This window comes from Pagrus major, chromosome 6, assembly GCF_040436345.1.
Source record: "Pagrus major chromosome 6, Pma_NU_1.0".
In the NCBI taxonomy this organism is placed as follows: Eukaryota; Metazoa; Chordata; class Actinopteri; order Spariformes; family Sparidae; genus Pagrus; species Pagrus major.
The window spans coordinates 8147129-8174956 of record NC_133220.1 but is presented as its reverse complement, the minus strand read 5'-3'; the positions used below and the strand labels follow the sequence as shown (position 1 = coordinate 8174956).

General features: G+C 41.1%; 2 protein-coding genes across 3 annotated transcripts; both read right to left on the bottom strand.

Moving 5' to 3' along the window:
• Positions 1–302: 302 nt before the first annotated feature.
• Positions 303–13708, bottom strand: cept1b (choline/ethanolamine phosphotransferase 1b). 2 transcript variants are annotated; one of them, XM_073468773.1, is made up of 10 exons: positions 13536–13708; positions 11844–12146; positions 9437–9611; positions 8364–8511; positions 8142–8283; positions 5594–5678; positions 5124–5255; positions 4126–4284; positions 3640–3765; positions 303–2844 (listed from the first exon to the last, which is right to left on the bottom strand). In XM_073468773.1, exons 2-10 carry the CDS (start codon positions 12032–12034, stop codon positions 2722–2724), a joined length of 1281 nt encoding a protein of 426 aa, XP_073324874.1. In that variant the 5' UTR covers positions 12035–12146; positions 13536–13708; the 3' UTR covers positions 303–2721. The 2 variants fall into 2 exon arrangements, with proteins under 2 accessions (XP_073324874.1, XP_073324875.1); XM_073468774.1 differs by lacking the exons at positions 5594–5678; positions 13536–13708 and adding an exon at positions 7328–7412 and having other exon boundaries at positions 2632–2844; positions 11844–12128.
• A 1748-nt stretch (positions 13709–15456) lies between these two features.
• Positions 15457–18109, bottom strand: pth4 (parathyroid hormone 4). The gene is made up of 3 exons (XM_073467463.1): positions 18039–18109; positions 15993–16081; positions 15457–15859 (listed from the first exon to the last, which is right to left on the bottom strand). Exons 2-3 carry the CDS (start codon positions 16076–16078, stop codon positions 15586–15588), a joined length of 360 nt encoding a protein of 119 aa, XP_073323564.1. The 5' UTR covers positions 16079–16081; positions 18039–18109; the 3' UTR covers positions 15457–15585.
• Positions 18110–27828: the final 9719 nt, after the last annotated feature.

Genomic DNA, 27828 nt, shown 5'->3' with positions numbered 1-27828 from the left:
TGTTGTACATCAACGACTCTCACTACGGTCGACACTTTGCATGTTAGATCAGAACAAACTGTGGCGGCTGCTTACAGTCAATCAGTAAGAAAGATAAAGAAAAACAGGCACAATACTCAAAAGCAAGAAACTAATCTCTGTTGTTAAACATGTTGTCCACATTAATACAGGCCGTCACTACAGGTTCTGTTGAGAAGCAGCAACATTAAACACCCACTCGGTCGGTATGAGGAGCTGTAACAGTAGAGGATGATGTTGGTGGAGGTGGAGGTGGAGGCGGAGGCGGAGTGAGCAGCAGCCACTTCACATAAACAGGTTTTTATTATCGGTCAGGAACAAAAAGTTTGATCTGTCACCACCTTAAAAACTCTCATGTCATCCTGTGACATCATCTCCTGCACATTCAGACCAGGTGCACCTGTTCAGCAGGTGTGATTTAAGGGGAAACACAATGTCAACCAGGTTCTGTTGTTAATAAAGTCTCTATTAAAAAAAACAGGGACTTGGTTAAGTAGCTGCATCCATCAACAACACAGGAGGAAAGGAGTGTGACGTCCGTGAAAATAACCGTGATGGTCGCAGGGAGGCGTTCAAAGTCTCGTTACTGTCAACAAATCCCACGAAAAGACCAAAACCGACAATGGACCGATCCACTAACAGGTTCTGTGTGTTTTAAAGCCTGATAGATCTGTTTCCTCTCGGCCACAGAGCTCAACTGTTGTCCAAAAACTATTTAAAAACAAAACAAACATATCAATGAGCCACACACATTATTTGGCCTCAATCCCACACAAAGTGAAATATTCCCTTGAACAGAAAAAAATGTGGATTCATCCACCGCTGAAAATAGTCCCTAACAACTGCTCCGTTTCTTATTGTTTGAGTACCGTTTGATAAAAACTACAGTGAGCAGCTGAGTTAGGAAACTATTGAGCCTTTTGTAGAAATGAAACTACAGGTAACACTTTATAACATGCGTCATTAACAAAGAGTTAATTTTGTTTATCAACATCAGATATAACTTGGAGGTGTTAGAGATTAACTACAGTATTTATTTACCATTTACAAAGTATAAACATTCAATAATTGTTAATTAACAGTAAAATTACCATTAACTTTAAGTTTAATTAACTATAAATTCAGGTTTTTTTTTGATAATGACAGGTATATGAAGTGTCACCAAACAATATTTATATGAGGTATTCTTAAAGATTTACATCTAAGGTAGGAACCAATGAGTCAGAAAGTATAAAGAGACAAACTAACACATTGTTTTGGTCTTTTGGGGGATTTGTTGACAATAAGAGAAATATAGAATAATAAAACCAGGTTGAGACGGAGTGACAGGAGCAGCGTGACGGCTGGCGGAGTGATCTGAGCACTGATTCAAAAAAACAAAAAAGAAGTTCAGACGTCTTTACATTCAATTATTTTCATTGGTGATTAATCTGTTGATTATTTTGTTGATTAGTTGAGTCTATAAAATGTCAGAAAATGGTGAAAAAAGTCGGTCAGTGTTTCCCAAAACTCAAGATGACGTCCTCAAATGTCTTAAAAAATGTATTCAAACTGAATAATTGGTATCAAAATAGCTGGAAATTAATTTAACAGTTGAAAAACTAATCGATTAATCGTTGCAGCTCTCACATTATGCTGCTTCAATTTTAAAATTCTTGAGCTTTGTTCTGATTAATTGCAAAATGTTACAATTATGCTTCATTCTTGACGTCAAAGGCAGCTTACGAGCGTCCGTACCTTTTATCCGCATTGCTGTAAATACAAGTAGGACCTTTGAGTTTAGACATTTTGTGTGTGATTTTGGCTGCCGTGTCGTCGTGTCCTGATCTATTTACAATAAAAAGAATAACGTGTTTCTAAAGTGTAACTCCATGAAGCATTAAGCAAACTATAAACTTTATGATGAATATATTAGCAAATAACATTACACATATGACAATAAATACACTGAAAAATCCAAACCCCCCAAAAAATCCCATGTGCAGTTTTAAGCGAGTGGTTCAGTTGACAAACTAAACAAAAAACATTGGCAGTGATAATTTTGCAGAACATTCTGATATATAAAAAGAAAAATGTAACAAAGTCGACATTCAGTTTCCTCCCAAACCGCATTTTTGCTGACGTGAAGCAGCTGCACCGTTTCGTGCAATGTGCAGGAGACGATTTAAAAATCATATACATGAAGAAAAAAAGGTTTATAAATGTGTCAAAGTGGGATTTTTAACTTAAAAGAGAAGCACGGACACCGTAACAGTTTGATATTTACAATAGCAAAAGGTAACGTTATGCAAATATTACAAAAATTATAATCATGAAAAGCAAAAGACTTTGATTCATTTCCTATACATTTTCTTTGCACAAGAACAGTTAAAACACACGTACGTTTCTCTCCTTGAACACACCGAGTAGCACCTGTACTCTCCTGAAATATTTGCTCTGTGTGACCATGAGTTTGTCAGAAGGAGATTCTTATTACTGGGCAGAAGATGAAACTGGTACAAATTCAACTCTGCACTGGTGAAAAAGAAACAATGACAGTAATACTCCAGTATCTTAATATATATTATTTGTCCTCACATTCAGTTGGCAGAAGCACATACGTTACACCACGTCATCCTCTGCATCTCTACGTGGACAACAGAGGGAAGAAAAGATGAGTGCGACTAACGGGAAGGGACAGAGTCAGTAATGGCCGGCGTGTCCTCAGTGAGGAGCGGAACTGAGCACTGAACAAGGCTTGATTTTGAAAACAAAAATGTGAAGGTGGCAGGCAATCTGGTTGCAAACACTGACACAGTAACGCACCAAGTCAAAAAAGGAAATGATCTGCAGGAGAGAAAGAAACACCGTCACTCTTTACAGGCAGGAGAACAGGAGCTGTACACACACTGGACACACATCACTGACAGGAAAACACCCACAAAACATTTCATAGTTCTGACAGAACATCTCGTAATTTTGACTATTTCATAGTTTCAACCTTTAAAATCAAACTTCTGACTCAATACTTGATAGTTTTGACTTTTTATCTCAGTCTCATAACTTCAATTTATTATTTTAAAGTCATAATTTGACTCTCATCCCACTTTTGACTAATTATGACTTTTACTTTATGATGTCATAGTTTTAGTATATCAGAATTTTGAGTCAGTATTTAATGCCTTTACTAGGCAAAATTATGAAACTAAGTTATTAACAATATCTCTTAATCTCATTAATAGTTTGACAATGCAACATCAAAATTTTGTGGCTGAGTTACTCTGTTCTTGTACTCATACTTTTAAATGTCACATCGCATAGAAATTTTAAAAAGGTGCGATATTTAAGAAGTGGCCACCTGCCGAATGAATACTCAAACACACAGGGAGGTTGTTTACACCACTAGCACAAAAGCTTTTGACGTTTCTGTTGATAATTTTAGTTTATTTTTGAATGTTTTAAACTGAAATTCATATTGCATCTTATCAACACAATGTCTCGTAGTTTAATAACTTAAAGAGTCACAATTTTTACTCTGTCTCATAATAATTGCGTATTTCCACGTTTGTCATTCCAAACATTTAAAGTACTTTTTTTCTTTTTGTGGTAAAAATTTACTTTTTAAACTTCGTGTGTACTCACCAATGCAATCCACAGCACCAGGTACTCGTCAATAAAACTATTGAAATACTGATCCAGGAACAGTAGTCCTGGCCCCAGGAAGGCTAAATCGTGCAGATGCATCTCGCTTTTTGTCATATGTGCTACCTGCGGACAGACAGACAGAAACAAACACACGACTTTGAGCTAGTTTCCCAGAGATTTTGCTGTGGTGGCAATAAAACAAACTCAATCTCATGATAACTTCTGTGGTATAAACAGGCTGCAAACTAAACATAAAGATGCAAACCGGTTAAAAGGCAACTAACAAATCAAAGTCTCGTATATCTCGAGTTATTCAAAAGTCTAAATATTGTTTCACAATGAAAGACAAGTTTATTAATCAATCCGATGTTAAAACTGCATCAATATTTGGTTTATGTGTCGTGGTCTCTGTTTATTACCAGCCGACACTCTGCTGGTTTTTGATCTCCCTGTTATAAGAAAAAAAAAGCAGGATTGACTTACAACTAATTTATTGGTGATTTTGGCCGAGACGAAGCCAAACGCCAGGATATAAAGACACGGATGTTTCTCAAAGAGCTGGACAGCGGACTTCTTGTATATCATCATGGCCAGAATTATAACTGAGCCAATATGTAAGACTGGAGAGAGGACGCTGGTTCCCTGAAGACACAGACACAAAAGACAAAGACGGTTATTGTCAGTAGAAACGTTCAGCAGAGTGACAGGATCTGTTTGAACAACAGCCTTCTTATTCTGGGCTGAAACTTCAAGCTGCTCATATTTGTGGAAAAAGCGTTATAAACAAACTGTGACGATCCTTATCAATGATCTAAAGCACATTGTGTTTATACAGTTAAGTACTATAATATTTAGCAACTACTGTTATAAAGTCATCTACTTTGCTCTCTGGGGATTCACAGATATATCGGCCAAACATCCGTATCATCTGATATTCACCTTGTCGACTGCTATCAGCCTATCTGAAGGAAAATGGCATTCACTGATGTCAGTGGCTGATGTTTATCTGATATGTGTCATCAATTTTGTGCTGGCACATTCATGAGCTACTGGCTCGTGACATTCCTGCTGCCATCTGTGTTTAAGGCTCCACAAGCACTGAAAACATCTCATCATTGAGTAGGTAGAGGTATGGCGGGATAAAAAGAGTTTGTATGATTGACTTTGCGCTCTATTGAGGTTATTTTCAGTTATGTTTCTTTATAAAGAAGATTTCTTGGCCTCCCTCGCCAAAAACAAAACAACACCAAAACAACACTGGTATTGGATATTGGCAAAATTGTTATTTTAATAATATGTAATTGAATTTTCTACGCTCAAGGCACAAAGACAACACCTTCTCTCTCCATAACCACTCGGTCATTCTGGTTTGTTTCCTCCCTGCTGCATGTGTGCACATGTCACAGTGACGCACAGATTAATCTGTGATACAAACACCATCCATCCTGATACGTCGAGCTCCAACTCAACTCCAGACTTACTGCTATTGTGGATCCGTTTTTGCCCACGCCTCCTGTAAAAATAACTCTGAAGTAATTGGTGCAGGAGAAGATGGCTCCTAAAAAAGTGCAGATGGCAGGAACCATTTTCATCTGGATATTTAGGATCGGAATCTGGGAACCAAGACAGGAAAACAGTAAAAATGAAGGAGAGATAATGAAATACAGACATTTCCAATCAATTTCTGTTCTGATCACACTGTAATCTTTTTTTTAAATATAACTTATGAGTAGATTTAGGTTTACATCCACAAAGAAGCATCATGAGCAATGTTAGAAAATGGTAAAAAAGCATTTAGAGACAAACTCTGTATTTCTGATAACAATTAAAACTGTTAAAACATGAATGTTAGAGCAGCATTATAAGTACCAACATAAACATATTTACATGATTACTCCATCATCAGTCTCATTAATGTCAATCTGTAAGAATTAGAACCAATCACAATTACCAGTGACTGCCAAAAAGCAGATCCTCCCACGGCGGCCAGCAAATACATGACTATTATGAAGATTTGCACCTCAGTCACATCAATGCTGAGTGGGAGGAGAAAGCAGAGAGTTTACAGTGAGGATTAGTGACGTCTACCAGCAGCACAGTCATCCTGCAGCCTTCTTCCACAACACACTGCTGCACACGGAGCCGATAGGATGATCTGTTCTTCTGCGTCTCACAACTTTAATGTGAAGGTTAAAGATTCGACAGGAACGTCGCTGTGTTAAAGACTCAGTCGGTAATATTTCACTGGCTCTAGAAATAAAAAGGTCACTGCCAGACAGCCAGAAACTGTTCGGGTACGTAACTCCCTGTAAAACCACAAGCTGTCATTTTTACATTTCTGTTAGAATTCAGATTAAACAAATGAGACACGACATTTTTAATCAGTGAGCTTTGGAGGTGGTGGTACCAGACTAGCTGTTTCCAGTCTATGCTAAGCTAGGCTAGGCTAGGCTAACCACATCCTGACGCCAGATCTGAACTAAACACATGAGAGAAATCCACATGAACACCTTGACAGTAAGTGTATTTTCCAAAATGTTAAATGTTTTCTAAAAGCTTTCTCAGCAGGTACAGCCTGTCTGGATATACGTGTCTTTACTACAGGAACAACTAAACATGTTTACATTATCAATTCATCTTTTGATTGTTATTTTTAAGTGTTAATTTAATGTATAAAACATCAGAAATCATTCAAAAAAAAGTCTTTGAAAGTTGCTGTTCAAAACCCAAATATATTTAGTTTACAGTGATGTAAAATAGACAAAAGCAGGAAATCCTCCCGTCTTGATAGCATCAGATAGATACCAAATTCATGTAACATGGCACATGTTAGATTTCAACATTGTTTCACTCTCTGTGGCTTGCATTGGCATTTGGATATAAATGCAAAGATAAACCTTTGTCTCAGTCAATCACACAGGTAATTAATATCCACCTTAATCCTACCTGCCATATTTTGCAGATTATGGGCGCGACTTCTGGTGCATCCTGTCACTTAACCAGAACCGGCTTTTTTTAGGATGCTAAACCTCTAAACGGCACATAACTCTTCATATAATTAATTATTTAATGAAGATTCTACCAACACAATCATCATTATTGCTGAGTCCACTTAGCTGACACTTCACAAGCCTTGAAAGTGCTGCTGGTGCGTCAGTTATTATTATACTTTGTGTACTCACACTAGTTAGTAAACAAAGTATCCACTTCCACTTTTAGTGAAAGGCGATACACAGAAGAATCACCCATAACTGATTCCCCAACCTCCCCAGTGATCTCCCCGGGACACTCATGCACAATGATGTCAAGTAAAGTCAAATCCTGATTTAGAATTTTTAAAAAAAGAAGATAAATAAAAACATTTTAAATATAAACAAAATCGATTAAAAAAAAAGATTCATTCAGTTATTTTCCTCCAGCTGGTGTTACTGAAGTGCCGTTATTTTACTGACTGCACCTTTAAGCAGAACAGACTGAATTAAAATTCTCCCAGTGACTCGTGGTGCTCAGCGGTCGCTGTGGAAGGAGACGGCAGTGAGCCATGCAGCAGCCGCAGCCGCCGCAGCAGCCGCCGCAGCAGCCGCCGCAGCAGCCGCCGCAGCAGCCGCCGCAGCAGCCGCCGCAGCAGCCGCCGCAGCAGCAGCAGCAGCCGCAGCAGCCGCAGCAGCCGCAGCAGCAGCCTTACCATCATGTTCCACAGGCAGGGACCCACAGTGGCTGTGAGCATCTGTAATCCTGCTTGACAGAGCTGCACCTCTGTTATGTCAAATCTACACACAAAACACATCCACGTTTACTACAACTGAACTGTACAACTAACTGCTCTGCTGTAATCTAACAACGCTACTACACTACAGCACGACTGCTCCACTTTTTAATAAGTAAAGTGACTGAAAATGTGTTTTCAGATTTGATAAATGCACTTTTCTTGTCTTTCAACCTGCTCATGTCCACCGGATGTGTTTGAGACTGTACGCTGTAGGTCTGTGTGTGGAGGCGCCACAGCCACTTAACTCAGCACTCCACTTTCTTCATGCTTTTAGTCTATTTTGTCAAACCTCAACTGTACTTCATGTGGGCATAAAGGTGGCTGTGCTGACTGTAAGAACAATCACACAGGAGTCCTTTGAAGCTGCAAGTCACCAGAGAGTGGGAGGTAAACGAAAGGTTTTAGTTTTGTTCACTTACTTCTTGTTTCAGATGTTTCCTGATTTAAAGCATCATTCTGCTTTAACTCCTGATAACATTAAACATTTTTGATGTGTAATTGGAATATTTATCTAAATATGAAAGAGGGCTTCTGTAGGAAAACAGGTTTGTGAATCAGTGCTGAAACTCGGGTATCGTACTGATGGCAGTATTGAAATATAACACTCAGACCTGGTGAGGACTGAACTGTTATTCCTGTGTTTGACTTTACAAATGGCTGAAAATGATCATCTTGCTTTCCAAAAACATTCATCAAAATTAAAAGAAAAACAAGCAGTTTGTCGACTCACATGCCAAAGCGCAGCGTTCCTGACACGTATGTTTGCCAGTGGGCACAGTAGAACATAAACATCCCGGCGAAGCAGCAGAAGAACATCCAGTCCGGATTGGTTCCCATCTGCACTGCTATACTGGTTCCCAACACCACAAACACTGCAGAGACAAACACATGAAGCCAGTCAGTGTTCAGAGAGGCTTCAGGTTCACTGGGAGACAGTGGAACAAAAACCGACCGGTGGAGAGGGAGTCACAGCCGTGGTCAAACAGCTCGCCCAGCGGAGAGCTGCTATTGGTGCGTCTGGCCTGCTTCCCGTCAATGGCGTCCAATGACTGGTAGATAAACAGACCCACAGCACACAGCAGGTACGCCCAGAGAGGAGCCTGAAACAACACACACACATTCAAGCAGGGGTCGCTCATACAAGCTCATCCAGAGCTCATCAGATCAGTAGTTAATGGTGGGCCGAGAAGAAACATTAATTTTTAATCACTTATTAGTAATTAGGAATATTACACATTAAAACATCTGCGGACCCTCCTTTGGACAGCCCTGATTTAGTCTATAAAATGTAAAAAATTATTTCTTTGAGCCAAAAGCCACTTCTTAAAATTGCTTCTTGCATCCAACCAGCAGTCCAAAACCCAAAGACTCTTCATTTACTGTCAAATATGACAAAGAAAAGCAGCAAATCACATTTAAGCAGCTGGAACCAGCTAACGTTTGAGATTTCTGCTTGAAAAATGACTGACACGATGAATCGATTATCAGAATAGTTGGAATTTATGTTCTTGTGACCGACTAATCAATTAATCACTGTAGCTCTACTGCATCGGGTCTGCTTGATAACCCTTGAGACCCTCCAGGCTGCCATGAGGAGAAGGTTGCAAAGAGGGGGATGTGAGGCTCGTTATGCTTTCTTGTCTTGTTCTTTAAACATCAAACTCCACTCAGAAGACAAACAAATTCACATATCCCTCGTCATTGTTGTGTTGAAGGTCAGTTTCCCGAAAATGCCCCATTAATAGACCTGTGATGGTCCACGTAATCAAATATACCCAGAGCTGGCTGCTGGCACGACAGCCAGGGGAAATGGATATTGATAAAAATACTGTGGATAAACATCCCTGTGATACACGCAGGCTGTGGAGGCAGAAGCACCTCCACAAACTTATTTTCTGGATGTGTAATAACCACAGATGAGCTGCTCCAGAAGACTTACTTGGAGAGTAGTGATCAACTTTAGGCATGTTGAATATGTTTTAACATAAAGACTGTTCTGTACAACGTCTCCGAGCGATGACCAACCTGTTCAGTGGCAGTCGGACAGTAGTAGATGAGCACGAGGGTGGTGAAGACATTGGTGGCCAGGCCGATGATGGTGATGAGGTTTGGGGCGATCCAGGCAGGAACTCGTCCCACCAACCATTCCCAGTAACGCTGCATGAGAGGCTCCAGCAGGGAGCGTCCAGCACTGCTGTACCTGCAGGGACAGACAACAGCCAGGTGAGGACATGAAGGCTCTACTCTGGTGATTTACCAGATTATTTAAAAACAAGAGAAATGATAATGATGTTGGATTCATGACTGGGGCTGGCTGACAATAAATATGACTGATGTTGACTTTCATCAGGACTGAACAATTACTTGTTTTTATACTGAAATTATGATTTAAATGAGAAAATATTAAAATCACAAGAGCTGAATCAGCTACAACAGAAACTGTCACCTCAGCTGTAGATAGTCAAGGTCACTTCTGTTAGTCTGCATAAGAATTACCGCCTCAGCAAAACAGTCGAGTTACAGTTTATGTCCTTTTCTGTCCAGACTCATAAAATATGGAGTGAAGACTTTGAAGTATTTTAATAAAAAGGTATTAAGTGTATTTTCGGTGAAATGAAAGTTATTACTATAATGACACGTACGATCCCAGTGAGAAACAAGTCGCCTTCGCTTACAGACTATTTTTTGCAGAAGAGTACAGAGCACTGAGGAGTTTCATCACATGGTGAAACCACAATCACCTGAAGCTCAACATCAGCAAAACCAATGAGCTTGTGGTCGACTACCAGAGGAACAGGAGGCCCCCTGTCGTGTTTGTCATCCAGGGAGAGGAAGTGAAAAGACCTCGGGGGCCCAAATCAATAACTGACTTCACACTGAAGCTTTCCTCAGGAAGAGACGGAGCAGACTGTCCTCACTGAAGAGACTCAGGATACAAAATTGATTTGAATTGACTTTGTTCAATTTTGTTGTTCTGCTGGATGTCTATTAATGTGCAAGTTCACCGAGAGAAAAACAGTCAAGTCCCTCGTATGTGTTCACACGTTCGGCCAATAAAGCTGATTCTGAAAACAAAGTTGTAGCCGTGACAGTAGACGATGCTTCGAATATGGATGTTACTGCAGAGGATCACAAAAACTAAAACCTGGAAGCCTCACACAGTTTCACAGAGGGCACCCAAGATTAGTTACCAGTTCAGAGTCCGACCAGATGTGAAACATGGTCACAGTCTCCCCTCCTGGTCCTCAGTTATGGCTCTGAGAAATAACTATTATGTCACAGTGAAGCTGAACTTTTGGCTATAAAATGTCATCACTTCATCATTTTAGACATTTCTGTGAAACATTGTCATAATTAACGCATGAATTCTTGAGTTATGGACAAAAAAAAAAACATGTTTTGTGGGGCCACACTGACCTTTCACCTTTGACCAACCACAGTCCCAGTTCATCCTGGAGACCAAGTGGACATTTGTGCCAAATTTAAGGAAGTTCCCTTGAGGCGTTTCTGAGATATCATGTTCACAAGAATGGGAACTATACAAGAAGGGAGCTCTTTGTAGTTTAATGTTTGAACGCACAAGGACAGGGCTTTAGCTTTCTGGAGTGTTACATCGTTTTCTAAACAATTTAGGTGATTAACCCACATCAAGTTCAGACAGGTCAGCAGTTGTTGAATGTGAATGACAGACAGATATTTCATCTGTTAAACTTGTAAGACTCAAAGCTGTGAGACAAACATTATCTCAAGCAGCCACAGAGCAGAGTCATCAACAGTTCAATTTAGGCGACATCAGTCCAAACAAATCACTGTCAGACCTGAAATTCCAGCATTTTGTCAACTTGTGCCGCCATCATCACTGAATATAATGAAATAATAATGACTCTGCATTATGTTTTGACTCTATTCCAGTTGGAACAAGTTAAGCTTGTGAAAACATTTGGTACAATCAGGTCTTGTTTCTAACAGTGTTCATCACATAAATACTTAATTTGTAGGAATAAATAACTATTGAAACCACAGGCACCCTCAGAGCAACTGAGTTTGAAGTGCGCTCTCTGTCAAAATTCTCATGATGTTACAAAAAGCCCTTTCATACAGGAGAACGACATATGACTCCATCTGGTCAACACAGACACTGATCCATCTTTATCGGACTGCTGAACCTCTGGGCGTCTCTGTATAGTTTATACATACTACAGCTAAACCACAGGAGAACATACACTTACTGAACATAACATTAAAGCAACATTCAGTAACTTTTAAAGCAGTTAGATGGCCGATTGTTGAGCATCACCCAGCTCATCAAATTCATCAAGTATCAGCATTTGACAAGACATTAACCATCTTTTTCCAGAAAGTTACATACTGTTGCTTTATATAACTCCATATAAAGTTGTACTTCAGCCTGTAGATCAGAGATCACCGTTACCTGTGCTCCTCCAGTCTCTTGAGCTGGTGTCTGGACAGGGGGGGCGAGGGCAGCTCGATCAGCCTGCGCAGCACTCCGGGGGCCAGCCAGCAGGCCGCCTCCATGCCCATGCCCTGCCCAGGGTCCTTGTCCCGGCCAAGGGCTCGACGAGAACGCAGGCCCCCCGCCTGCTGCTGCCCCGCCGTGCTCATGGAGTCCTGCTGCCTGCTGGTCTGGTCCCTGATGGCTCCGGCTCTGCCTCTGCCACTGTCCTGCCGGAGGGGCTAAAGATCCACAGTGGGGCTGGATGAGGCTGGACAGGACCTAGGAAACAGAAATCAGTTTACTAAGGCTGCAACTAATGATTGATACGTTCTCTCAGTTTATTTACTGTTCAGTTCATTTGCTCATCAGGCCGTTCACCCAAAGACATTCAGCTTACAATAACAATTAACAGGAAAGAAGCAAATCCTCACATTGGAGAGGCTGCTACCAGAGAAAGGTTTGTGTTTTTTTTCTTGAAAAACTACTTACAGGATTAATCGTTAATCAATAGAGATCAAAGATCCTTAGAGGTGTCGGTGGGTGTCAACACTCAGGGACCGAAATGGGCGGCAGAAGTCACACTTGAGTAAAAGTTAAGATATTATGTTAAATTATTACTTTGGTAAAAGTGACAGCCATATGAATAATACTTGAGTAAAAGGTTTAAAGTACCTCATATTAAATTTAATCATTAATTACTTTGCAGATTCAGATTATCTTGTTAATAGGCTATTAATTGTGTTACCGATCACACAGTGTTGTGGGCAGCACATTTTTAAATTAGTTTATTATATCGACATCCTGACACAAAAATCACAGATAATTGACTGAATATCAGCCCCGATAATCATCCAGGGCTGATGATCAGTCCACCCCTAATAAATACTGTTATCAAATAAATGTAGTGGAGTATAAAGTACAATATTTGCCTCCATAACGTAGTGGAGTGTCAGTATGTAGTATGCAGTAGTAGTAAGTACAATACTTGAGTAAATGTACTCAGTTACATCCCATGATGATGGTCAGCAGCAGCCCTGAGCTGTCACACGTGTTGCTGTTGCACACTGATAACATCAGACGTGTGCTGCTGCCACAACACTGCTCAGACCACCTGATATCTGTGACTATGACATGTTAGAAAACCTCAGATATCTTCAGACGAGCTAATAAGTGTTTAATCAGCTAACTGCTAACAGAGTCTAAATCAAAAGACAGTGTCTCAGTTCCTCTTGACGGACCGTGTCTGTGTTACTAAACTATTTCTTGTGACTTGTCAGCAACACACGAGCTCCTGACAACAAACAATCTGCCTCAGCGGTTTGCTAACGCTGCCTAACACGGCTAATTGCTGTTAGCATCAGTGCTGCTGATGTTGAGGATTAGCTTTAGCTTTAGCTTTAGCTTTAGCTTGAGGAGGCTGTAACGTCCGCTCAGCCGCTGCGGAAGACTCGTGTCAGCTAGGAAATGTAAAGTTTCTCGCTTGCTGCCGGCTCCTTATTACTTCTTCATACTTTAATGACGTGAAAAATACCATTAACCATTTATGATACAGTTTAAAAATAAACTGTGCCGTTGACACCTCCCCTGAAGACTGCGGCTAGCTGCGGCTAGCTTGACAAGCTAACCCACAGACAGCTAGCTGAGCTGACGGATGTAACGCCGACTGACCTGGCCGATTAAAGGACGAGAGCCGCGGACAGTCCGAGGGGCGGTGAGGGCGCTTCGAGCCGGCGGACAGGACCCCTCTGCGGGTGGACAGTTTGAGACTGTCTCCTTGTGACTTATAATACCGGAGAAACGTTTGCAGATGTAGGTGGATCACCACGACCGGTGTCACTGTGGCTGTCACAGGAAGCTAGCTCTCGTTAGCCATCACGGAAATCTCGCGTGGCTTCACTCATTAATATGGAGTCTGAGCCCTGAGTCAGGACTCGCAGGCAGACAGGCAGCAGGCAGACAGGCTCCTCTCTCTCTTCTCTGACAGATTTATGACTCTTAAAGGCGCAAATTTCTGTTTTCCACATGAGAAATGCTGTTTTTACTTAAATCACCATTCATTCTCTCGGATATGGACCTTGTAGGAACAGTGTTTACAGAGGGAAACAAACTCCACCAGACTTCCTGTGAGGAGGTCAGACTGAGCTGAATCGTGCAGAAACTACAGCTGAGGGTCATTTTACGGAAACGTCCATTTTTCTGTCCCAGCCTGTACAGAAAAATTACTCGAGACTTAAATTATTTTCATATATTACGATAAAACGATGGGTTATTTGAACAATTACTGCCTTTTGCTGATTAAAGGGGCATTACGTTTATCTCCAGATGTGTGCATATGGTGCAAGTTACAGTCACATCAGCCCTCTGTCCAGGGACGCTGATAGTCTTGCTCATGCCCGGGACAAGATGACCTCCAAAGGTCCCCCAGCAGATCATTTTGATGGTTAGAGGGACCAGTTCAGCCCTCCCAGGGCTCGGGACACCTGACTTGATTTCCCTGTCAGCAGCCCTGTCTCTGTCCTGACTGCACTCAGCCCTGGGGTGATGATGCTAAACATATGACTTCTTCATTTCCAAATATGGTGCATCAGTGTTTTCATTGGCTGACGGTGTGACCTGCGAGCGTGCTGCAGGAGATCGAACAGAAAACAGGAAACACATGATGACTTTGTCTTCGGTTGAAGAGAAGAGCAAATGTAAGAACGAAAGTAGTGCTCAAATTATCCAGAACAATTCAAACGATGTTCGAAATGTCGACATCCTGGATATCGAGTAATTATAACAAACAGGTTAATTCACATCAAAAGATGTTTGTGTTCACAGACTTTTATTATTCTTGCTCTATTTTTTCACTAAAAAAATGAGAAAAATGATTCAATTTGTGATTCTTCACATGCTTGAAAACATTTTTATTTTCTGGTTTTATCTTCCAGCCTTCGATGTACAATGTGATCATACGTTGAGACAAAACAGCTGCTCACTGATAAACGTTGTTCAGGCAGCTCAAACTCAAATATTTCTTCATTACTGTAAATGTATTTAGCCCAGACGCCAAAATAAAATGCTGTCACTTAACGTTTCTGCAAACCACTGATACATTCACATTTCAATGTTTTTAAGTTGCATTTGTAGTTTTGGGGAAGAATAAACAAACTCTCCTTGTTTCATGACTGAATAAACTGAATAAACAAACTGACCTTAAAGGACAACACACTTTCATACTGCTTTACTTTGTTTATATGTGGCGGACCCTGCCACCTTTCTAGCTTCAGACAGTCTTCTGGGGACCTTATTTTCCTCTGAGAACAGCTTGTTTATTCAGTTATGAAAAAATGAATATTTCTGAGTTTGTGTTATTACCTCATTTATATTGTAAATATTAAAATTCTGAGTTTGAGTTTCTTCTTCAAAACTACGTAGTGCCCCTTTAAGGAGACCTCGTGACATCTCTGGCCACATTTGTGGCGACCAAAATGTGTATTTTAAGCCAAAAAACAGCCAAGAACAGTGCTGAAAACTGATCCTAAAGAAATGTAAAGTAGAAACGTTCATTACCAACATTTATTCTGGTGATTGAGTTGTTTTTTTGCGTTAAACTTTAAACATCTTCTGCTGAATGTCTCGACACTAACAGGTGATTTTGTGCTTCATTTGTCTCATCGTTCACACGATGGACACAATTAAATAATAATCTTTAATGAACGTGTGCAGCGGCTTCATGTTAGGACTCTCTGTCTGGCAGCTGGGTCAGGTAGGGGTTAAAGAAGTCTCTGAGGACGCTCTGCACCCGGCCGGGCTGGAGGCCCCCGGCAGCAGGGACCAGCGCTGGATTGAGAGCCAGGTTCAGGACCTTTGTGGGGCTGAAAGCAGGAGCGGAGCGGGTCTGGGCCGTGTGGAGCCCCTCGATGGCGCTGGACAGCCAGATGAGTCTCTTCAGACTCTGGATGTTTTTGCTGCGGTCGTGCATCAGCTGGTGTTCAGTCACAGCTCGACGGCTGCAGGAAGCAGAGAGGAAACATCTGTCGGCCTCAGAGTCATTTTCAGTGAAGCACACCAAACACTTTCTCACTGATATGTTTATGAAGTTTTGTGTCAAAGCATTGAAAGCTTGCACCATGTTCGTCTCACCTCTCGCTCTGTTGACACCGGATGGTTGTGACGACGACAAGAAGCAGGACGGTGAGCCACTGCACGGACCGGTGGGACATCTGCATCTTCTGCAACAACAAACATCAAATCTCTTCACGTAAAAGACAAAGAAAAAGTCAGGAAGCATCATAAAACACGTCTCCACTGGTTGTCATCAGTTCATTTTCTTATATTTGAATAACTTTTTGAGGATTTAAGCGAAGAAGTGACGTCACCCGCAAGAAAAAGCGGGAAAAAATCTCTTATTCTTACCGTTTTTCCTGCAGAAAAAAAGGTATTGTTCTTTCATGAATAATGACAACTTGACCTAAAAAGAGCTCAAATCCACAGAGAACATCCCCCATTCAATCTATTCATCCAAAAAAAAAAACGTGTCTGTTTACACTGTCGAATTTAAACTCCAGATGAACAATCGACTTTGTTTCTGCAGGATCTCACTGCAGGAGGTCTGACGTGTTCCTGTGGATGTTTTCACACATTTTGTTCGTGTAGGACGAACGTTTTTTAAGAGTTTTTATCATCAAATATGGCGTCAACAAGATGTTTTTTATATTTGAGCCTCAGTCATTTAAGCCATTTTCCTGATGATGATCTGCAAGTCAAACATTTTCTGAATATTCCTTAAGATGGATCGTGCAAGAAATATTTTTTTTCTTCCTGGATCAGAATCCAAACTGAGCTCAGCTGTGCTCTGTGAAGACGTTAACTCAGAAGTTTATTTAAATGTTCGATTCCCACAAGATACATTTTGATTTAAACATCAAGTAATATCAAATCTAAACGAATATTTGTGGACGTACTTTTGAACTGTTGGTCTTAAAGAAGTCACAGTTCTCACAGCAGGTGTGATGATGGGAAAGTTGAGTAATATTGAATTACAGGCATTTTCGTTGCTTCCTAACGGACTGAAATGACCCAGAAGAGATGTTTAAAGTCTCTAAATGCTGAGGAAAAGTGATCAGTGCTTCAGTCTTTTTCCTATCTCACGTCGAGAAAATGCTATAATCCCAGAGTTCCTTGCAGTGTGAGTGCAGGTGGCTTTAACTTCACATCTTTTCTTGAGCTCACGAAGAAGGTCGAGGAAAAGTGTCTCGTAAAAGACACACAGGGTCATTTTTACTGTTCAACCGCAGAACAATTTTCAAAAATACATGTGAACATCTCTGTTGGACTACTGACGACTGACCAGTGGAAAAGAAAAACGTTTGAACACATGGTGAACTTGTTGGTGAATTCGTCCAACCTTCAGTCAATCAACAAAACACAAACAGAAATGTAAACTAGTTTTGGTTCCTTAATTTAACAATAAAAATAAATGTTTCTTTCTTACAGAAAGCACCTTAAAGGTCAGTTTGTTTGTTCAGTTCATTCAGTCATGAAAACCTTTTGACTGTTTATCTTGTTTGTTGAGCGACTGAAGATCCCCAAAACTACATAATGAACCTTTAACTGGAAAAATGTGTCCGTTTTGTTGCCTAAACCAATCACGAAGCTACATTACAACACAATAACCACGTTTAAAGGAGCACTATGTAGTTTTGGAAGAAATTACAACTCAGAATTAATATTTATAATATTAATGAGGTGATAATACAAACTCAGAAATATTCATCTTTTCCATAAGTGAATAAACAAGCTGTTCTCAGAGGAAATTAAGGTCCCAGAACACTGTTTGAAGCTAGAAAGGTGGCAGGGTCCGCCAGTTATAAACAAAGTAAAACAGTATGAAGCTGTATTGTCCTTTAAAGGTCAGTTTGTTTATTCAGTCATGAAAAGAAGAGTTTGTTTATTTAGTTTGTTTAGGCATAACAAAAAAATCAGTTAATGCAGATTTTTTTTCTCTGATTAAAATTTCTTCCCCAAAACTACGTAGTGCACCTTTAAAGAAATTAAATTCTATTACAGGAATAGAAGAAAACACAGATCACTGAAGCGTGACAGAAACTGCGAAATCAAATTAAAGATGAAATCAAGTATAAATCACTCTGAGCTTCGTCAAGTGATGACGGTCTTAAAGTCGCTCACCTTGTTGTTGACGGCCGCTCCTCTGATCGTCAGTCAATAAACTGACTTCAGGTTCGACCTCCGGCCCTTTTATAGAGCCCCCGACACACACGCACACACACACACACACACACACACACACACACACACACACACGCACACACATTTGATTTGCTAATGAAACACGTCAGCAGCGGCGTCTCTCTGACATGTGGCTCTGTGGAGGGAAAATATCAAACGTCTTGCAGGTTGTTTGTGCTGCGACAGAGGACGACGTTTACACACACAGTCACACACTCTCTTTACATAATCTGATGTTTTCAAAAGGAGGATGAAATTCAATTGAGGGATTATCATTTCTCTATTTTTTTTCGGTCTAATCCGACCCGGTTTCCTCTGCTCGGAGAGATTCAGGCGCCTGACAAAGAAAGCAGGGAGTTTAGAGGAGCGTCTCTGAATGGTTTCACTGATGTCGAGGCTGCAGACACGCAGCAGTGAGTCAGTGTGGAGTCAGCAAACTGTCTGTCAGCTCAGGTTCCAACTTTTCTAAACTCACTCGGGCCGTAGTTAACATGCTTGTCGCCTGGAGCTCGTTGACATCACGGCCCCCCCGCCGACACTAATGAAGCCAAACGACCTGCGGCCTCTGGTTGCTGCGGCGTCGCCACAGTCGAGGGTAGAAATGCGGCCATCTTGACAACACCTTCCAGGACGAGTTTCCAGCAGAGAGAAATGCTGGCTGCTGTCAGAGGCTCGTGGGTGGAGGAGTGATTCAGTCCATTAGAGAGTAAATGATGAAGGTGTGAAGACATTTAAAGACAAACAGAGACGGAGAGAGGAGGAAGAGGAGAAACTAATCAGCAGAAGGGAAATTCAGGTTGTTATCACATTTCTCAGGCTCTGTGCAGTCGCTAGTTTACGTAAGCAGACTCTTTTTATAAGCTAACTTTAGCTACGCTGTTAGCGTAGCGAAGAGAAGCACTGAGACAAGGCCTGAAGTCACATCCTTTAGTCGGGTCGCAGGAAATCCGACCCGGATCCGAGTCCTTCACAGAGAAATCCACAGTCCATCAGCACTCGAACAACTTCAACAAATCGTCCACAGGCTGGTAGAGACAGCCGAGAGATTTTTCACGTCACGTTACAATCCGCTCACATTTGGCCAATAAGAAAGAGATTAACATGTAAATTACTATGAATTGTTACAAAGAGCCCCTTTAAATGTTGGAGAGCTCGAGAGGTCTCTGAGGTCGGTTCAGAGAGGATCCAGGACGATGTCCAACATCGAGGCCTCAAAAAAAGGGAGGATTTCAAAAGCAAAGCGAGGGTCTGAGGATCCTACGCTCCAGAAAGTTGAGCATTAGGCAACGTGTTTCCTGCAGTCTGGTGAACAATTGGTGTAAATTTGTATAAATCTGTGGCATAAACTAAAATCTATCACTTTCATTCATTCATTCACTTTTTGCTCTTGACCTGCAGAGACTCTGTGCATGCTGCGGCCCTACAGCCTCTCCGTGGTGACTGACAGAAGAATCCACGTGGCAGATGTTATGTATTTATTTATTATATTTGTTTATTTGATAGGGACAGTGCACAGCTTCTTAGCTTTACCAGAGTTGGCTAAAATCTAATCCACATCTGAAGTCCCTTGACAGCACACGACGTCTCTGTTTGGAAAATAAAACATTACAGGATTTCACAACATTAAAACATTAAAACATGACACGATAACAACTAGAGCTCATGGGCCCCTTTCCTTTAAAACTTCATGTAAGAAATGGGAACCTAAGCAGACTTTAACCACAGCACTGACACATCAAAGGTCCTATTTGAAAAGTGGATTTTTGAGGCTCGTTCCCAACTCATCAAATAATGATGCTTTGGGACGGCGTCCGACCCGTCCCACAATCCTAAAGCGTCAGTTTTTGACGAGTTGGGAACGAGACTCAAAAATCAACCTTTCTTACAAAAAGCCCCTTTGGCACCAAAAATAATTAGTTTGCAAAACATGCACAAATAACTGTGTGTGGATCTTGCAAGAGGGTGGAGATCGTGAAAACCTGCTTTATCGTCTGTTTAACTCTTAAAGGGACATAATTCACTAAATGAACATCGCGCTGTGTTGAAACCAGAGACTGAGATCATAAACTCATCAGGAAACTGTTACACACATTAAGTCTGAAGTAGGGTCATTTTCTCATAAGCTTACAGTTTTAAAACCAGTGGAGTCGCCCCCTGCTGGTCATCACAAAGAATGCAGGTTGAAGGCACTTCATCACTGGCTTCACTTTTCATACCTGGAGGCTCCGCCCACTGATCTCTACAGTCAGAGGTCATGATGATAAATAATAAATGAATTTATTTTGAACCTTTGATAAGATGTTACGTCACTTTTTCTTTTCTCAGCTCTAATCAGAGGATCAAACTGCAGATGAAGCTGTTACATTTCTCCTCGTTACGTGAACTCTCTGATGTACTTCTTCTACCATTGGCACAATTTCTTTGCGACTTCAGTTCAGGTTTCTTTTTCAGGGCAATTTCCTCTTATTTCATCATCTAACACTTCATCCAGCAGCGCTGACACAATTAGAGGAGAGTTAGTGGCTGAACGGAAGAAAGAGTGGTTGAAAGATATCTTGTTAAAACCAAAATGACTAACATGTTTCCAGATCAAGCACAGTTATGACCTCATGACACAGCACAGTTACCAACGAGTCAAAGGTCCAAAACAACAGAAACTTCCTCTGGTCCTGAAGTAGAAAACAACAGGATGTGGGAATAAATCACTTTATTACTTCTGTCCTTATTATGGTGAGTTAATAATATCTTTATTAAATTAAATCTGTTCATCTAATATTATGAATAATTAGGTTGTTGTTTATTTCAGTGTTAATTGCTCCTGGAGGTCTTTAATCCATCCATATAGAGCAGGATTGACTTGTAAACCTGGTGTCATAGGTCAGGTGTAACTCAGCCTGTGTCCACACGGTGGCAGTGTTGCACTGAGCAGCTGAGTGCTGCTGAGGAGGAGGAAGTCTTGTTCCACCTCAACTGGAGCTTCAGATTCAGGAGGAGAAGAAAAAAACACTACATTTAGTCAAGAGAGTAACATAAAATACACCAGGACTGATGCAGAGCGCCCCCTGGAGGCAGAAGAGGTTACTACAACCAGTTTTATCAGAGCCGTGGAGGTGAAGAGATTAAGTTTGTCCTGAAGATGACATTTCTAACCTAATACTGAAGAGTTATACATCCATATACATATAGTTGGAAAAGCTCTGATCCATGGAGGCTCAGATGTGGCTCAAACTTGGCTCTGACTGTTCACATTTGGTATTAGCACGTGTTCTGAGTGATCCGATCACAAATGGACCGCGTCAAGCCTGTCAAGTCACACCTGGCATTAAATGCTAACACACCTACGTCACTGAAACAAAATAATACTTTCTTTTTTTATACAAAGATAGAAATATCTTCATGTATAACGTTTGCCGAATTAACAAGAAAGCCCAAACAGTTAAGAATGTGTCTTCGTCAGCGTTTCACAAAGTTTATAAAGTTTCTCCAAATGCAACAAGTCTCAAAATTGATCGTTTTTTAAAGGGAGTCTGGTGACGAATTTTCACTGTAGCTGCTTAACTTAAAGCATTAGCACTCACCTCTTGTGAGGTGGGAGCAGGAGCTCAAGTGGTGATGTAAATGACGTCTTTTTAAATCAATCTGGGATCTCAGGGTTTGCGGAGACTTGGATTATGCTGGACGACCTGTATGGAGCCATTTTATCTTAACATTTTAAAACAAGTCCCCATCTACTTCAGTTGTTCAGGAGAATGCTGCAACTCTGTTTTGCTGTGAAGCTCCAGAAATGTTTCTGTTTCATGTACTTCAAAACTTCCACAGACGCTCCATCGGGATGAGGGTGAGGAGATAATGACTGAAATTTCCTTTTTTTTGGGTGAACTTAACCTTTAAGGTCCGTGGTCCTTTAAATGCTTCATCATTATCTTGTAGAACTGAAGTCTTTTAACTATTGTTCTGGACTGACGCTGCAGGTCTGTGTTGTGATACATGTAATCGAGGTCACAGAAGAAACAAGTGTTGAGAATCACTTTAAATACAAAAATCTGAATGAAAATAATCTTTAAAAAAAATCACAAATGGACACTGATTTATTTCAAATTCCAATGGCTTTATTTTATGTATATAGATTTATATATATTTATATATATTTATATATTATATATATATACTTATGTCACAACTTGTACTCAGTTGCTTGATTATCATCTTTTGTTCAGCTTAAGTTCAAACGACATGACACTAAGACCAAAGGCATTCCACACGATCATATCTTACAAAAGAGTAAAGAAATCAACATGAGCGTGCGCACCTGTCGTACACACACGCGTACATACATCAGTGTACAGGTATCGTGGTTCTGTTTGTAGAAAGGACTGAAAAATAAAAAGCAGATAAAGACGAGGACGAGCGAGACAGAGTGAGAGTGTGAGGGAGAGAGAGAGAGAGAGAGAGAGAGAGAGAGAGAGAGAGAGAGCAGATGAACCACTGGAGGAGTCTGTTGCATAGATTGAAGCAAACAGGAGGAGGATGACGGAGAGAGACGGACGGGATGAGAGTGGACGAGGGAGAAGGTGACACACACACTGAGGAAACACACCTTCAACGAGCCAACATCACACACACACACACACACACACACACACACACACACACACACACACATACAGGGAAGCACAGGAAGTTTTATTTTGGCTCACACACACAGAATCGCTGCTGAGGCTCAGAGTCTGACAGACAGGACAGAAGACACCGAGGTCACGACCTCCGAGTTTAACAACGTGGTGACAACGCCTGATGTTGAGCAGGGGGAACGTCGGGACGCTGCGTAAAACATAAGACGGCATAATCTACTCATCCCTTTTTGACAGATACTCAATTGAAAACAGTACAAAGACAATATATTTAATGTTTTTGTAAATATATTCTCATTCTGAATTCGATGGCAGCGACATGTTTCAAACAAAAGACTGTTTGATGAAGTCCACTGGTGTCAGGTGAGAGTGGATGAGGCGAGGTTCACCAACCATCTGTAAAACTCCTGTAAACACCGGTTGTTCCTAACGATTTGATTCTGTTTAGATTTATGTTTTACACGACGTCCCAAGTTTTTTTTGGGAATCTGGATCGTACCACGTTCACCATCTTAGTTTGCTAACATCCGCTAATCACCACTGGACACGGTAAAGCTGAGGCGGTGTCAGTTTTTCAGGATTTTGTTCAGAAATCAGCGTTCGACAGATGAAAAACTGGCGGTAGAGGAAAAGTCAGAGGATCATCAAAGTAGCTAATTAATTATTTGTGGGAATTTAATGTTTGTAGCTAATTTTTAAAATAGACGTCGAGACGATTCACTGAAAACTACAAAAGTCATCCATCGAGTGTCACTAAAATTTAACAGCAACCCATTGAAGAGTTGTTGAGATTGTTCAGTCGGGACCAGAATGGAGGACCAACCCCGACCTCTATGCTAAACTTTACAGAACATGTATACGGGTAGATAAAACATTGAGACGTGACTTAATTGTTGTGGCATCGGATCGGAGCGATTTTAGATTTATGGCCTCAGTATTTCTTGAATCCTGCTGACAGATCTGCCAAACGTTCATCTCAACACACTCAGCTCCCTTCAACGTGACCCACAGTCCAACATTCAACCCTTAACGCTGCCGACGCTGTCACCATGACGACACTTCTACAGCCTGATAATTGAAAATACGCGTTTCTAAACAGATTAAATCTGAGGAGGAATGTTCAGTCGTGTTATGTTGGATGAATATTAAACACAAAGTCACTCACTGTTCTCTAACGCAGGCGTGAAGCAACATTTTATGAAATATTCTTGTTTCTCTTTTTCCACAGTCAGATTTTCAGTTTGAAGTCCATCTTTAGCTTAGCTTAGCACAAAGACTGGAAGCAGAGGGAAACTGTTAGCCTAAAGAAACTCCACAGCTGTCTGATTTATACGTTGTTTAGTTTCAGGAGAACAAACAGAAATCTTAAGGAGTCTTTGCGGCTCTGGCAGTTTTTTCTTCTTTTTTTTTTGGTCTCTTATTTTCATGTCGTTTTGGACTTTAAAAAATCCAACGTAAACAACTTTAACGGCAGTGATGATCTGATTCAATGTAAATTCAACTGAGTTTAAACGAGACATTTTTTTTCCCCGTCATCAGCAACTCGACTGTCAGACTGTCACTGATGTAAATTAAAGCCTGATCCTGATCAATACTGATGCACAATTAGATCTTTTACACAAACACATAACTAAACAAAAATATTTGTTAAAGATGCCTTCAAATTGTTTTTTTCCACAAATTATGGCCACGTTTTGTGACGAGCAGGACATCTTACAGGAGTGAAAACAATTAGTGAAAACAGCTGCAGATTAGCTCTCTGTGATCAATTCATCAAAGACTAAACATTCTTTGATTTCAGCGTCTCAAACGTTTGAACATCTTTGGGGAGGAATTTCAAGACGTCATCTTGCGGTCGAGGGGGAAATTATACAGTAACAGGCATTTTCTGATATTTTATATTTTATAAAATTGTACATTAAATCAATCAAAAAAAAGGATCTACAGATTAATCGATACTGAGTCGTTGCAGTCATACATTTTACAGTTGAAAATAACCTCGTCAGTGCGCCCTGGTCGACAAACTAAACGTCTAAATGATCAGACTGACAGAACAGATAAAAACCAGACGGGCTCAGACATGAACACAAAACATTTTACAGGCGAGCAACAACAAACTGCATCATCCTCGTTTTCAGGAGGATGATGGATCATGACGATCGATGGATGCGATTGGTGAGATGATGACACCTGCAGAGCTGAAGCCTACCTGAACCACATGCTGAGTGTTTCAGGCCTGTTTACTGTCATTGTCTCCCTCCTCCTCTCACTGCACAGATGAGTGGGTGATGAGTTCAGGAGCATCTGTAAAATACATGTGTCTGTGTTTACGTGTGTGTGTGTGTGTGTGTGTGTGTGTGTGTGTGTGTGTGTGTGTGTTGGGACTGGTGGATGAAACAGCGGAGAGGCGGATGAGCGGACAGATCAGTTCAAAGTTATTCGGAGACGATGGAAACAAAAAAGAGGAATCGTCATCTTTCATCAATCCATCCATAAGAAGTCACACAGTTTTAATTTCCTCAGTGTGTTTCACCTCACAGTGCAAATACATATGTGTGTGTGTGTGTGTGTGTTAGTGTGTTAGTGTGTGTGTGTGTGTTAGTGTTGCATGTGTTTTGGGGCGTGTATTTGAGATTCATCTGAGAAAAACAAGTCAACATTTGGGATGTTTCATTCCGTACTAAAACATGCAGAACACAGAACATTGAACACAGATACTGAACAGTTAAGTTTTATCCAAATGCAGTTTCTCTTTTTTGTTTTTTTGTTCTTTTTTTGTCTTTTTTGTCTCTTTTCGCACAGAGTGGCTTTAGGCTACACAGAACACGACGGAACCAATCGCACCAGGTTGGACATATTGCTTTAAACCACCAAATTTTTGTATATATGTCATGCATGCCACATAGATGATATTATGTTTATACAAAAATAACACCAACGCCTATTACTGTGTATCATAGTAATTACAGAAAACAAATCTTTTTCAGTCTTTTTTGCAATGAAGTTCAACTGAGAAACCATATATAAATCTATGTATTTATATCCACTATACTAGATATAAATATATAGAGATAATATATAAATATATAGATACATATGTTAAGTGGTTATGACTTTTCCAGCTGTGATATTCCAGTTCGTTTTAACCATTTTTTTTTTTTTATTTGTGAACTTTTGAAGTGGATGTGAAGATTCTCCAAAGTATTCCTTAGTATCCGGCAACAGGAAGCTGTTCTGAGAAAGGCAGTGCTCTGAAGAGGAAGCAGTCAAAATGCAACAATGACTGGATAAGAAGCGAGTTCCTTTTCCATACAGAAGTCCGGTTGGAAAACTGCGGCAAACTTCAGGGAAAACTTAAAACCAGGTGAAGATTTTCAGTCCGCTGCTGAGTTTTGATTTGTGACGAAAACCAGAAGCACAAACAGTTCTGGAGCGTCTCCGGTGGCCGGGCTGTACTGTGCGCCTGGCATGAGACGTGAGGGCAACCAGTCCAACCAGTCCAACAGACGATCACCACAGCGAGGCCATGGCAAGCACAGAGGGACAATCTTATCCAGACGGGAGGGAGGGAGGGAGGGAGGGAGGGAGGGAGGGAGGAGGTGGGTGGTTGGGTGGTTGTGTTGGGGGGCGTGACGGCAAACTTGTGCAGAAGAAGAAACGACTTTGGCAGAACATTCTTTAAAGCTTTGCTGGGTGATGATTGGCTGATTGCCCCCTCTCCCATTTCCTGCCACCGACACAGACAGCAGGTACACTTCATTCACTTATATGACAATATTTACATTGTACTGACTGTAGGAGCGCCGCTGTTCTGTCAGAATCAGCAGTCGAACAAAACAGAGAGGAAACGCGTCGTCGTTTGCGAGGTGCGTCTCATTTACAGGCAACCGACACACGGCAGGAAGAGGAAGTGATGTCACGAGCGCTTTAACAGTCCTGCTCTCTTCCCGCGGTATGTTTTCTGAAAGTTGGTGGTTGTATAAAATGGCGATGACATCTACAGCTGCGGCTGTGTCCCGTCGCAGGCTCCGCCTCATGACTAAATGAAATATGTGGCGTCTGTCCGTGTTCCCGGATTGAATACATGTGGTCCACGAGCAGCCCGAGCTTTAGAGCCATGATTAGGCACGTAAACATGTGCAGCAGGATGTACGGTAATTTATCACATCGTTAAAGCTGCTACAAGGTTCTTGATTTTTGTTGATTCTGGCGGCCCCTGTGGACAAAAGTGGTATGAACACCACCACCTCTTGTAAGGATCTTGATCTGGATAGCGAATACTTTAGTTTTCAGAAGCGAGTTAAGGAAAGAGACGACTTATTCTCTTCCTTATTTAAGCTGTTTGCAGGATGCATGGCGATGAAGTAATCTATATATTTGTGTCTGCGTAAAAATGAATAACTTTAATATGACAAGAGACTGCAGAGCACCTTCTTTCTTCAGGCTGAAACTCCTCAAATCATCCTCAACACTTCACCATGAACAGCAGTTTTAATTCGAAGACTTATCCAACCTGGCGACAGGCATTAAGAATAACTATAATCTTCCACTGATGGCCTCGTTTGCTTATGTAGGTCACAAAGATGCATCAGTTTTAAACTGAGACTGTGTCATAGCCAGTTAAAAGTTCCTTGTCGTACATAAAACACTGAAACTATGACGAATAAATCAACAGAAGAGCTCAAAGAGAGTTCACATTTCTTTTGGTGGCCCAGTGTTAGAGGAGGTCGTCATGGGATCAATCTTTTGATTAATTTCTAGCGACCCGAGACGAGCTGGCTCAAACTGTCCTCCAGTCCCAGAGACTTTACGCATGTTGGGTTCAGGTCTGAGTCAGAGGCTGAAAGAAACTCACTGCCTGGGCCGTCACTACTTTGATCCTCAGTTTTGGTCTCGAGGCGATCGGAGCTCGTTTTGTGACGAGGGCAGACGCGCCGCATCAAAAAGGAGGCGGAGCCTGAAGCGGGACACAGCTTTGATCCTCTATAAAGTCGTCAGCTCCGACACCAGTCAGTTGGAAAACAGCTTCGATCCACTCATTCAAAGAAATCAGTCTTAGTAGCTTCAAAGTACAGAAACAAAGAAACCCAGAGGTTGGA

Excerpts from the sequence above, each read along its gene's own strand:
- cept1b (XM_073468773.1), bottom strand. The coding sequence starts at position 12,034 with ATGAGCACGGCGGGGCAGCAGCAGGCGGGGGGCCTGCGTTCTCGTCGA. Across the intron at positions 4,285-5,123 it reads AAAACGGATCCACAATAGCA|GGAACCAGCGTCCTCTCTCC; the intron begins GTAAGTCTGGAG and ends CTGTGTCTTCAG. Across the intron at positions 2,845-3,639 it reads TGGTGCTGTGGATTGCATTG|ATCATTTCCTTTTTTGACTT; the intron begins GTGAGTACACAC and ends TCTCTCCTGCAG.
- pth4 (XM_073467463.1), bottom strand. The coding sequence starts at position 16,078 with ATGCAGATGTCCCACCGGTCCGTGCAGTGGCTCACCGTCCTGCTTCTT. Across the intron at positions 15,860-15,992 it reads CGGTGTCAACAGAGCGAGAG|CCGTCGAGCTGTGACTGAAC; the intron begins GTGAGACGAACA and ends TGCTTCCTGCAG.